Source organism: Hydra vulgaris, chromosome 10, assembly GCF_038396675.1.
Source record: "Hydra vulgaris chromosome 10, alternate assembly HydraT2T_AEP".
In the NCBI taxonomy this organism is placed as follows: domain Eukaryota; kingdom Metazoa; phylum Cnidaria; class Hydrozoa; order Anthoathecata; family Hydridae; genus Hydra; species Hydra vulgaris.
The window spans coordinates 21,653,470-21,667,035 of NC_088929.1; the positions used below are offsets into that span (position 1 = coordinate 21,653,470).

General features: G+C 26.8%; 1 protein-coding gene across 2 annotated transcripts; it reads left to right on the plus strand.

Annotated features, from left to right (window-relative positions):
• The first annotated feature begins 1,406 nt into the window (after positions 1-1,406).
• On the plus strand, positions 1,407-11,981 carry LOC100201401 (uncharacterized). Of its 2 annotated transcripts, XM_065807491.1 has the most exons (5): positions 1,420-1,614; positions 3,326-3,391; positions 3,566-3,875; positions 5,381-5,463; positions 11,505-11,981. In XM_065807491.1, exons 1-5 carry the CDS (start codon positions 1,584-1,586, stop codon positions 11,750-11,752), a joined length of 738 nt encoding a protein of 245 aa, XP_065663563.1. In that variant the 5' UTR covers positions 1,420-1,583; the 3' UTR covers positions 11,753-11,981. The 2 variants fall into 2 exon arrangements, with proteins under 2 accessions (XP_065663564.1, XP_065663563.1); XM_065807492.1 differs by lacking the exon at positions 3,326-3,391 and having other exon boundaries at positions 1,407-1,614.
• The last annotated feature ends 1,585 nt before the right edge of the window (positions 11,982-13,566 follow it).

Genomic DNA, 13,566 nt, shown 5'->3' on the forward strand with positions numbered 1-13,566 from the left:
ATAGCTAAAAAAACAACAACTAGAGATTCAAATTATTATTAAATATGTTGTCAACAACCTTGTTTATCTGGAGAAAGAATAAACCTTTGAAACATAAAAAATATTAGGAGCGATAATTAAAAAGATAATTTTTTTTTTAATTATTGCTCTCAATATTTTTATATTCTAATTAATAACCACAATGTTAATTAATAACCACAATGTTAATTAATAACCACAATGTTAATTAATAACCACAATGTTAATTAATAACCACAATGTTAATTAATAACCACAATGTTAATTAATAACCACAATGTTAATTAATAACCACAATGTTAATTAATAACCACAATGTTAATTAATAACCACAATGTTAATTAATAACCACAATGTTAATTAATAACCACAATGTTTTTAAAAATTAATAACCACAATGTTAAAACCCCTTTTATATACTGTTAGAATAACGCAACGTTTTCATCTCACATAACTAAATTATTTCTTTTGTTTTTAAAAATTAATGACTGTTTACAAAAAAAATAATCTTAAATAAATCAACCAACCAATATCTTAAATATTTCAATGCACTCAAATAAAAAAATGAGATTGAATTTTCTAAAGAAATTTCAGGAGACTAAAATCTAAAAACTTAAAACCTTTGATTACAAACTAACGAAAATACTAACATGATGTAGCCCTTCAAGAAGTTTTAATTGTACAGGGGAGTAAACTTTCTTAATAAAAGATGCGAAATAATGTCAAAGTGCATTCAAAGAAATTCTTGCCTTCTATATTTGACACCGGAGACAAAAAACATTAACATCTTTTTGTTTTATTTTGCAACGTCGGAACCAGTGATTTCAAAACATAGTTTTATATATTGATATTTTAAGATATATTATCTGCGATGGCTAATGATTGCTGTCAAGCATGAAACTCAAACATAAAGTGTTTTTATTTATTTTATAAAAATAAATAAATATACTACTCTATTATATAATAATACGTTTGTTTTATAATGAGCACTCTCAAACGCACAATAGTATTTGTATTATTATTATACCATAGTAATACATTGACTTTTTATGTACGTTTTGAAACTCCATTAAACATAAGTGCTAGTTCATGTAGGACCATCACGTATGTTTAATGAAGTATACAGGAGGTATATCACCTTTTGCTAAACTGTTCCAAAAGTCACGAATAATATATATTAAATCAAAAAATCTAAATTATTATAATTATTGAAAAACTCCTTAAACTTATAAACATGGAGTTTAACTTGAGTATTTTTTTACAAATATTGAACTTTTTTTGTCAGGAAAGTTGTTATTAATGTCAGCGGAAATAAAATGACATCATTGCATAACCGTAAAAGCATCAATTAAGTTGCTCCGCATTTTTTAGATTTTACTATTTTTTTTGCATTCATCGGTTAATGTGTTACTCGGTAGCGATACAAATAAGCTGATTAAAATCTTCTCGCGGTGCTTATTTTCGCTGTCATTGTTTCAATTACAAATCAAATCTTGTTGTAAAAACCTTTAAGCAAATTTTGTACTAAAAATATTCTGAATGAAAATTTGTGACAGTTGACAAAAATGAAGGTTATACTACACTTTTACGTACTTGGTAAGTTAAAGTTATAAATTTATGTAATGAAGCTAATTTTATAATTATATATACATATATATATATATATATATATATATATATATATATATATATATATATATATATATATATATATATATATATATATATATATATATATATATATATATATATATATATATATATCATAAGGTGCCCTAAGCGATAAACGCAAATATTACTTTTTTGAAATTGCTTTCCGTGATATTTAATGTTGTGGTTTTAAAAATGCTAGCTCTAACTTCTGAAACTGCTTCCTTTTTTGTAATTTAGTTGTTGTTTTTTACTTCTGAAATTTAATCATTAAAACAATTGATTTAACAAATTTAACAAAAAAGTTTTATACTGTTGATCCTCATTAATTTTCGTTTTTTTAAATGTTACCGTAAAAATCTGATGATAAAGAAATGCCTATATATTCATTTTTTAATTCTTTCTTTCTTTTTTTTTTGCAAAAATGCACCATATATATACATCATAACTAAACACACCAATTTTCATGAAAGTCTGTTATTGATTATATTTCGAAAACTATTACTAAATTAAAAATTGTGTTTATTTTAATTTTAAATGGCTATTAAATTTATCATAAAGCTTAGCTAGGCGATTAAATAAATTGAGATGTAAAAGCGCTAAGCGACAATTTGTAGTTTTGTTCTATTTTTTATATATTTCAAAAAATTATCACTGAAGTTTAAATATTTAACACCATATTTCTTAAATTTATAAAATTTGGAACTGTTTTGATTTTAAATCTGAATATATTTTATTTATACACACACATACACACACACACCCACCCACCCACCCACCCACCCACACACACACACACACACACACACACACACATACACACACATACTTATATACAACTTATTATATCTAAGTTACATATGCATTCAATAAACATATGTGTTTCATTCAAAAAAATTACATATAACTTTTACTCCACTTCAGCTTTCTTTTTTTTTTGTCCCCCTCCCCCAGCTCCACGCTTATAGTAACGTGTTTTATGAGTCCTATTAGCGTGTGCATAGAGTTGGTTTTCGTTTTGCGAATGTTATACTTAAAAAAGAAAAACAATGATTATTTGTTTAGTAAGAGGTTGAAAATGATAATAATATATAATAATATTTAATGGTTAAATAATAGCAGTATTAATATGGATAAAATATACATTTAAAACAAAATAAAATATATTAACAAACAATTAACGTAATAAAATAAATATTTAAAAAACTGATATTGAGTATAAGAAGATATCACGTTTATTTTCATCTGACCGGTTGATTATCACTGTGTATATGATATCACGTTTATTTCCATCTGACCGGATGATTATTAATGGCTTTTTTCCAGTCGATAAATATCGAAGTTCTATCCGTCAATTCGTACATCTTCCTGTTTGTTCGTAGTCATAAGTAGTCAGTTTATAGTATAATTAGATCTTAAATTTAAAATTTTGAAATAATTTTTATACTAAAAAATCTTACATACACACACAAAAATTATTTTGAATTTTTAGTGTTGATCCTCATAAACTAAAACCTATTTGCAAAAAGTTACTAAATTTTTCAAATTCATATTAAATATTAAAGATAATATTAAAGATATTAAAGAGCAAAAAAAGCTAGTAAGAAAAAAAGGAAGTAGCTGCTAAAATTTGAACTTTTTCAACTTTCTTTTCCAGATATCGACCAACAACTAAAATTACAATTACGAAATTTTCAGAAAAGCCTATCGATTATATCAAGAAGTAGGGTTTTTTCATTTGGGACACCTTGACATACAAATGTTATGCAATTTGTTGCAAGGGCGTATGAATTTTTCTTTGAATAATATTACAAAAATCAAATAAACATGAATTAGAAGTTACGGTTGTTCATAAGTTTTTATTTAAATTTAAAAATAATAATTTTTATATTTCAAGCAAGTTATACGATGTTTATTCTTTGTGACGTTCTGGATACTTCTTGTAAACCGAGACAAATTATGAAAAGAGTGGAAGTAAGCTCACCAGCTTTCTATATAACTTACGAATGCTCAGGTCATTCAGCACCATCTCCTCCAACCAAACGCTGTTTGCATTTAAGCTTTAACAATTTGACGTTTAAGTATAATCATTTTGGAGAGGAACGAGAAGTAATTTACGAAAATCATACTTCATGTGAAATGAAATGCGTTTGTGGTGATTGTGAAAGCGAAGGTTTGCATACCGTTAAGTGCGATGAAAAATTTATGTAAGATTTTAATACTAGAGTTAAATTAAACTTTTTTTAAAAACCTAATTACATCTTTTTGTCAAATTAATTTAGTTATACAAACAATTATTAAATATTTGAATTTAGTTTACTAAATCATCCTCGTCTAAATATTGCCTTCCAAATTAGGGTTAAGCTTTTACTGACCTTTAGATTTACCGGTAAAATGGTAAAAAACTAAAATTTCCGGTAAAATTGGTAAAAATAATAATAATAATAAAAAATCTAAAAGCTCAAACGTAAAATGCAATAAAATGTTAAATAAGTAAATAAAACACAATAAATCTAGTTTTGAGAGCAATTTTTAAATAAAAAAGGAGTTTTGAGAAAACAAATTTTGACCAAAAAAATTTCATAACTTTTTTGAACTTAATCATCATAGACGAGTGATAAGAGTTCTGGAAAATCGAGTCAAACCGTGATTCTAGCTTGACTGACAAACATTAATATATATTAACTTTCAATTTTTTCCAAAAAGTGTCCTCATCCCATCCGATTGAATAGCATTTTACAATAATTACTATTTTCAAAAACTTTACGAACCGTAAATTACATAATGATGCTATTATTTAAAAATCAATAATTGCTCAACCAATATATACCAGTCGGTGAAACAGTTTAACCAACTTACCAATAAAGTTTTGTTAAAACTCAACTCTATAACAAAAAAGTTTTGTTAAAAAATTTTTATAAAATCTTTATAAGGAACTTTTCGGTGTGGTTAAGGCATTTTACAAATTCGAATTCTTCTATTTGGAATTAGTATGGTTTTATCAGCGTATTACGCCCAGACAAGAGCTTTAAATGGTATAATTTTTTTTGCTTTAGGTTTTTTTAATATTTAAAGAAACTTTTATTTTTTTATATATAATTTTCAAAACCTTTTTACTACCCCTAATAGTGAATCTAAAGAACACTATTTTGGAATCTTTAATCACTTTCGCTCATCGGCGTTAACATAAATTTAGTTAAAATCTTTTGAAAAAGTGTCTTAGTTTACTATAGATTTTAGTTCTAATCGGTTCTGACGTATATTATCATAGTTGTCAAAATACAATATTTCTATCAACTTTCACAAAAAATACTGGAGTTCGGACCAAGAAAGAGCTTATAATTAAGAAAAATTGCCAATAAACGATCAGAACAGATCATCCTATTAAACTATGATGTTCATTTTAGCTAAAAAACGTATTTGTTTAAAATCTCATTTAAATTTGGACAAATGATTGTGATTTTAAAAAGATTTTTTTTTAAATAAAATTATCTTTGGTCTGGGTTTTTTCGCTTTTATATTTTATCATACTGCAAAATTTATCATTTTTTTTTTTTTTCGTCTTTTCATAATTTACAGACCTGATCATTTAACGGAAATATGTCATAGTCAGCAAAATATCTTACAGACGCTATAACATTTTAAAACTGCCTTAACCACACCGAGTTCCTATTTAAAAGAATACGCATTAACAACTGATACTTTATTATAGGTGGGACAATTCATCCTGTGATTGCGTTCCTAGTTGCAAAGAAGATTGCAAAACAAATAGCGTGATCAGCAAGACTAATTCAGGTACATAAACTCAATTTATTTAATTCGTATTGAATTTATAATCTTAAATAAATAACAAACTAAAAATATGGGCCTATGGAGTTAGAGTCGTGGAGTCGGAGTCGCAACATTTTTAACGGAGTTGGAGTCGGAGTCACCAAACAAAATCTTGACCCCGACTCCGATAGTAAAACTTTTCGGTATCGCCTGAGCATGTACAAAATATTTAACTTTTGAATTTTTCATTTGGTAAAAATGAAAAATTTTCATATTTTTGGTAAAAATGAAAAAAAATTTTAAATTATCGCGTAATACTTTTTAAAGAATTCAAAGAATTTTCAAAATTTTGCTTTGGAGTCAGAGTCGGAGTCGAAGTCGTAGGGGAGAGCGGGGTTGGTTGTCACACATTTTACATTTTAGGCTGCTCAGCTTTTAATTTTCATCCAATCAATGCCAAACTTTGCACAAAGCTAGTTTAACTATTTCCAGTAACTATTACAATATTTTTATGACATTGAGGGAAATATTTATTGCTGTAAAATCATTTTTCAAAGACCACTTCTGTGTGACAACTAGCCTCGCTCACGGGGTAGGTTGTCACATGGTGCGGGGTTGATTGTCACATTTGGATTTTGACAAGTTTAGATAAGAATTTAATGTAAAACGAGTACAAATTAATTTCGTTTATGTTTTACTAAGAAAAATAAAAATAAAATACTATAAACTGAAATATATATATTTTAAATATAACACATTTAACAAATTTAGTTTATCACTATAAATGTTTTTAAATTTGGTTTTTTAAAAATTATTGGATAAAGAACACAATTCACAAATAAACTGTTGTAAGCTTGGTGTGCATTCTTCATGAGCCCATTTTTGGCAAACCTGACATTGAATCCACTGTTCTCTTGATCTGCTGTTAGAAAATGATTCAAAACAATAAATGCATAGATACTCTTCATCTTCAGATGAATTTAAGACTATAGAAGGTTTTTTCGTAGCAAGATTTGCTTTTATTAATTCTTTTTTACTTCCATTCGTAAATGATTTACAATTCCTAATAAAAAATTTTTTATTAGTTTTTTTCTTTTTATAATTAGCAAGCCATGCTTTGACAGGCGTGTTAGTAAGAACCATAGTTGACCGCTTTTTCCTACCTCTTTTTGATGCTAACCTCGGGCCTGCTTTAGGCAGAGGCCTAATACTCTCAGGTGGTATGATTGAATTGTTAAAACCTAATGTAGTGATTGGGTTCTGATTAGATGTTTTATTTGATACAACTGGATCTTCTATTGTCATGTCTACCTGATTATCTGGTATCTGAATAGATTCTTTAAATCTTTTATTTGCTGGTTCTGGTTGCATTGAATAAGATTCACAGTCTTTTTTATTTGAATTAGCCTGTGAACAAGGTGGGTCAGGGCGATCAGTTACATAGTTAGGACAGTAATCAATATCAGTAAAAATATCAGGATTTAACGGGTAAATACCTGTTGCAGCAAAACCAATTAAAATATTGTGGGGAGATACAGCCTTTGGAAATGCAATGTTTACTATTTTTGGAATATCATATATTGTAACAGTTTTTCCAGGATTCATTACTAACCATGATGTCATAGCAGTATTTATATAGTTTTTGAGAGGACCATAAACTGCCTTATCCAAGGGCTGCAACTTATGTGTGCAATGTGGTGGGAAGGTAAGCATTACTATTCCATTATTTTTTGCCAAATCTAATCCTTCAATACTAAGATGGGTTTCGTGATTGTCAAGCAACAATAAACAAGGCTTTTCTTTAGTACATTTTGTATTGCCTACAAAATGTTTTAGATATTTTACAAAGTTTTCTTTATTCATCCAACCACTTGGATTTGCATCTCCTGCACTTCCTGTTGGTGCACTGATTAGGAAATGATCTTTAAAGTTTTTACGAGGAAAAATAAAAAAAGGTGGAATGCTATTTCCAATAGCATTTATTGTGCATGCTAATGTTACAAGAGTTCCTCTTTCAGCTGACGTGATGGCTCCTACTTGTTTTAATCCTTTTTTCGCAATAACCTTTTTAGGTTGCTGTACAGTAGTTACAGCAGTTTCGTCCATGTTCCAAATGTCATTTGGTGAGAACGAGTATTTTTGCATACAGTACTGCAAATTGCTAAAAAATGATGCAACATTCTGCTTATTGAAACTTGTCGCTCGACTTAAACTAGTAGCTTCAGGTTGCCTAATGGAAATATTTGAATGGCGCTTTATAAATCCTGTAAACCAATCCTTACCAGCTTGTTCCTTTACAACCCAAGAATTGGGAACCTTCATATTATTTTTAATTGCTAGCTGGAAAGCAAGTTTTTTTACTTCGGTAGGAGTTAAACCAAAATATATATCTGCTGCTCGCAACAGGTAGGTGACCAGTTCTTTTTCTACTTTTTCTGGCAATATCAATCGACTTTTGTATCCTATAACATTCAGGGAGGTGGGGTTTTCATTTTTGTCAATTAGATCTGCTATAGAACCATGTGATGGGTTAGTAATAATAATTTTTTTACAATAACGTGCTAATGTTCTGTAATTAATGCCATGGTTTTTTGCTGCTGATCTAATAGAAATGTTATTAATCTTTACATCTTTAACAGCACACATTATGACATCTCCAGAAGTATAACCTCTATTAGTTTTTCTTTTAAAATTTCGTACCATGTTTATTACTAAGCAAAGAAAAATATTTGCAAATAATGTAAACAAAACATTAAAATATATATATATATATATATATATATATATATATATATATATATATATATATATATATATATATATATATATATATATATATATATATATAAACCCACTAAATATAAACAATGCACAAACAAAACAACAGACAGTTTTACAAACTAAACAACAGCTAGTTGTTTAGTTTGTAAACAAAACAATAAACAGTTGAACTTCTGTAATCCTTTTTCTATAATTATACTAAACATTTGATCGCAATCTAAAGTTATGCACGTTGAAATAAAAATAATTTAGATTACAGATATTTAGTTAAACAAATATAACACTTTGACTTTAGATTTTTAAATAATATCTTAAACATTAAGATAATGCGGACAAATAAATAAAGCCACTAAATTATCTGCAAGCGGCGTTTAATTTGGAGCGCATGGAGTCGAGGCAATTGTGACAACCATCCCCATATATTTTGTGACAAGCAACCCCTTCTGAGTAAGTTGCTGGACACCTGTACATTAACCTAAAAGCGTGAGAATTTCATGATAATTTTTTATGGATTAAGTTACTCAAATGAATAAAGTACTTTATAAATCTACATTCAAAACACAATAAAATAATTTTCGTTTGGTAAAAGAAAATTTCTGAGTAGGCGAAATTTAACTTTTTCATATCAAAAACCTATAAAAACGAATAACTTTTCTTCTACACGCTAAAAAAAGATGAAAATTACTGTAAAAATGTTTTTTTTATATAACATTTCCATTGTATGATTTGAAATTTCTATATCTTATTTACATTTCCTGTTATAAACTATGTGACAACCAACCCGCGTGAAAACCTACCCCGCTCTCCCCTACTCTGAAAATTCAACAATTGGAGTCGGTGTCGGAGTTAGTACTTTTTTTTTACGATTCCACACCCCTGTATCGAAATAAAAAATAGATTTAAAAAACTAAACTTAAAATTGTTTAAACTGTTTAAAAAAATCATCTGTATGCTTTTCTCGTAATACAATTTAAATGTATAAGATATAAAGAAAATTTACGTTTTGAGTGTGACATTTTTCTTATAGCTTTTAAAAATATTTACTAATTTTATGCTGTAACGGTTGCTTGAATTCAGTTTTCGACCACAACAAACATTTAAATGCAACGCGACTAAATGTAGCTCTAGTTACTGAATTTTCTGTAAAAGGCTGAATAATGCTTATGGAAAAGATTTGATTTCTGGTGCCGACTGCTGAACAATTCTGAACACCGGAATTTTTTGGAATTTTTTAACTTCTGCAGAAAAGTAGTTGAGTGTGTTACTTGAGTGTTGACTTTAAAGTGGTCAACAACAAAATTATTTTTTTATAAATTAGTTTTTATTGAGCTCAAAGACATTTTTTACTGTTTCAATAGTAAAAGGTAAAATAGAGTATTCTCATAGTAGATAGTGTTTTCTTTATATTAAAATGAAAATACTTTTTCATTGTAGAAAGGAAGTAGCGTTTTTTCAATAGTAGAGGGTAAATAGTGTGATTTTTATAGTAAAGGAAAAATAGTGTGTTCTTCATAGTAGAGGGGAAATAGCGTGTTCTTCATAGTAGAGGCATACAATATAAATAACAAGGAATAGTTTTTAAAAACAGAGTAAAGAAAAAAAATAATTAATTTTTTCAAATTGCATTAAAACTGTTCTCTGATATTTATAACCTTTTAAAACATTTTGAAAGAAAGACAATTTATAATATGATGTATCACTTAATAGATATATTTTTGTATCATTGTTGTTGGTCTAACGCGGCATATTTTTTAAAAGATGAGTGCTACACCTTAATTGAATTTCATTAGTGTTAACTCGTGTCTCATGGGAAGATTGAACATAAAAATTTAAATTAAAAAAAAATATTTTTATGTTTGTGAAAAAAATTAATTTCTTATTACAGTTATTATTTAATGAGAATTTTTTGTTTTAAACAAAATAGTTTATAACTCTCCTTTGTATGTAATATATATTCTTTTTTAAATGCCAATTGCCATATAATTGTTTTCCTTGATGAATTGTTGGTTTATTTTATTTTGAATTAGTTTTTGAAATTTTTCTTTCATACGAGCGTATTAATATTAAACTATATTTGTTTGATGAATATTATGACGTGATGATTATTATATTCATCACAAACCTAACTACTTTTTTTTTATACTAACTTTTAAAATAATAATTTTTATTTTTATCCCTAAAGCGATTTTAACTTCTACTGCGCAAATGTTAAATAAAAAAATGTTTAAGACGTCAAACCAATTTTTAAAAAACTGTCAATAATTTTTAAACTGCCCATACCCCTTCCTATCACATATAATCAAAAGTACTTTAGCTATCAAGTACGCATAATATACGTACTTAAATGATAGTTAAAGTTCAACAACATTTGCGCAGTAAGAATCACTTTTTAATCGTTTTTTGCTTTTTGCAAATACTCCACCATCATTTTATGGATAAAAAATACTAATAATTATTCTAAAAATGAATATAAAAAAAATATTGGTTGCAATCAACTTTTTAATATCTTATATTTGTACAAATTTGACTTTTCAAGACTTTAATTATAATTATACAATTCATATCCAGCAATATTGAAGATTAAATTTCAGGAGAGAAAAGTTTTTTTTACTCAAAACTGCAAATGTTTTGATTATAAGAAAAACTGTTATACTTTAAAAAGTAGGAATTACAAAAGTTTAATTTTTCAGTGGTAATTTGAATATTAGATTTTATGCAATTACTTTACAAATTCTATAAAGTTATTAAGTTATTAAATATTCAATTATTATTATTATCATTATTGTTATTATCATTATTATTATTATTATTATATATATATAAATTTTATATATATATATATATATATGTATATATATATATATATATATATATACATACATATATATATATATATATATATATATATATATATATATATATATATATATATATATATATATATATATATATATATATATATGTATTTAAATTTTTTGTTTTTATTCGATCATCTTTGATTAGTTTTAAAAGGTAATTTATTTAAGAAAATTTTTGAAAGTCACTTTTGTTTATTTACGTAAGTTTTTGTAATTTCCTTGAGAAGCTTTTGCATCTTATTTAAGTAAACTTTTGAAACTTGCTTTAGTAAGATTTCAAAATTGACTTAAGCAAGCTTTTGAAATTTACTTTTGTATCTTCTTGAAATTTAAAATGGTTTTAAACCTAAATCTTTTATTTTATCACTAAGATGTTGCATCTTTCTGAATAAATTTTATTATTTTTTTATAAATCAACGCATAAAGAAAAAGGAGTTTCTATTGCAACGCTTGTTTTAATCATGGTAGCAGAGCTCGTCATCGTCTTAATTGCGGTATTACTTAAGTTTGATACATGCAAATGCAGAAAGCATTCAACAGGTGTGCTATACGGAGCTGCTAAATATATAAAGAGTGCTACAGGAGAAAAAAGTAGAAGTAGAACAGAAATAAACAGAACGGGATCAGTAAGCTTACTTACTTGCGACTCCATTTCTACGCAAAGAAACACGTAAACTGCATCGATCGTGAGCATAACTCCTAATAAAAACCAATAAGTTTCGTATTTAACAATGGCTGTAGCTAAACAACCACAAAACCCTTAAGAGCTTCTGTACAAAACCATTCAATGGTTTTAGTTTTTTTACTTTTATAGGTTTAAACAATAATATATATAAACGCGCATATTTATTAATGTAACATAGTAACAATTTTAAATTTAATAAACAAATTAGGTATATTTTAGATTATCTCTAATTTTATGCAATTGTTTAAGTACCACAATTACTTCGTCTTTAAGAAAACGTTTTATTTTTAAACTTAATTATACTTGAATCGCCAGTGCTGGATTTAGGCTTGATGAAGTTCTAAGCTGTTTGAGATCTATGAGATATAAGTAGTTCGATATTCTATATTACTCCTGAGTCTCTAATACAAGGGGGGGGGGGTGATTTATTAATATTTGGAAAATTTTTCCAACCAACTTAAGTTTATTAATGACACCCCTCCCTTCCTCCCATTAAATTCCCTTTGAAGTTATGACAAAACAGCTGTTAGAAAATGCGCGTTTGAACGCAAGCCACGCTAGAATTAAATAGTTTTATTTTTGTTTTGTAAAAAATATTAGTTTGGATTTATTGGGTAAACTGGGGTAAAGAGAACTATTTTTTTATAGTAAAAAATTGCCACGTTTAAAAAACTTTTTGTTTAGTAATTTAGCCTTTATTTTTTATTTTCTTAATACAACATTTTAATTTTTTTCAAAAAATTTAAAATATAGCTTTTGTTTTGATGTCAAAGCCATTTTAAAACCGAATTTTGCGGAAGTTTTAAAATTACGTTATCAAACTCTGCGATAAATTTTACCAAATTTGAAATTTATTGTTATTAATGCGAATATCAGTTATATTATTTATATAAATTTTGAAGATAATATAACGCTGCTTTACAAAAATTGTAGTTTTTATCATGATGTAAAACAACTAAGTTTTTAGTTTGTAAATTAATTTAGTTCACTGTACCCCGCATTTTTCTGAGGTAAAGTGAAATAGTCTTTTTATTATGTTTTTTCATCAAATACTTTTAGTATTTGATGAAAAAACTTTTTAGTATTTTAGTAACTGTATATATAAATCGCAATTACTTAACTGAATTGTTTACAGGTAGACAGGCCCCAAAAACTCATGGACCCCAAAAGCCACACGCTCACATTAGTACCTGTAACTCATAGATAAAGCCTTATCAAGCAGCAAAATAGATTTTTTTATTTGACAAGATAATTTTTTGAAAAGAAACTGTTAAAAATAATCAAGTTAGCATAAATTTTTGAAAATTATACTAAAAACAATAAATTTTTTTTTTTAATTTTATAACATTTTGACATTATAGTCCATAAATACTTGAAATTTTCATTTAAGTTTGCAAAGTAGTGTTTTTTGTAAAGATTTAAGTCATACAAAAAAAACAAAAGAAAATAAATGAAAAAGACAGTTGCTAAAATATTTTATCTTAACCAAAGTAGTGTTTCTGTGTGGTCTTTGGGGTCCCTTACTAAAAAATATATATACAGCGATCAAAAACTCAATACTAAAATGGAGTTTTGCTTTTTTCTATTAACATTTATTTTTCAATTAACAATCAAGTTTTATATATTATTAGACTTTATGGACATAACTCTCTACAAAAACCATCTAGGTAAAATACAAAGCACACTTCACCGTATACCCACCGACACAATGAGCCTCCTGCATTTCAATTCATACCACCCACATCATGTCACATCAGGTCTCATCCACAGCCAAGCAATGAGATACAATAGGCTTATATCTGA

Coding starts and splice junctions, on each gene's coding strand:
- LOC100201401 (XM_065807491.1), top strand. CDS start 1,584: ATGAAGGTTATACTACACTTTTACGTACTTG. Junction 3,392..3,565: donor CCTATCGATTATATCAAGAA/GTAGGGTTTTTT, acceptor TTATATTTCAAG/CAAGTTATACGATGTTTATT. Junction 3,876..5,380: donor AAGTGCGATGAAAAATTTAT/GTAAGATTTTAA, acceptor ACTTTATTATAG/GTGGGACAATTCATCCTGTG.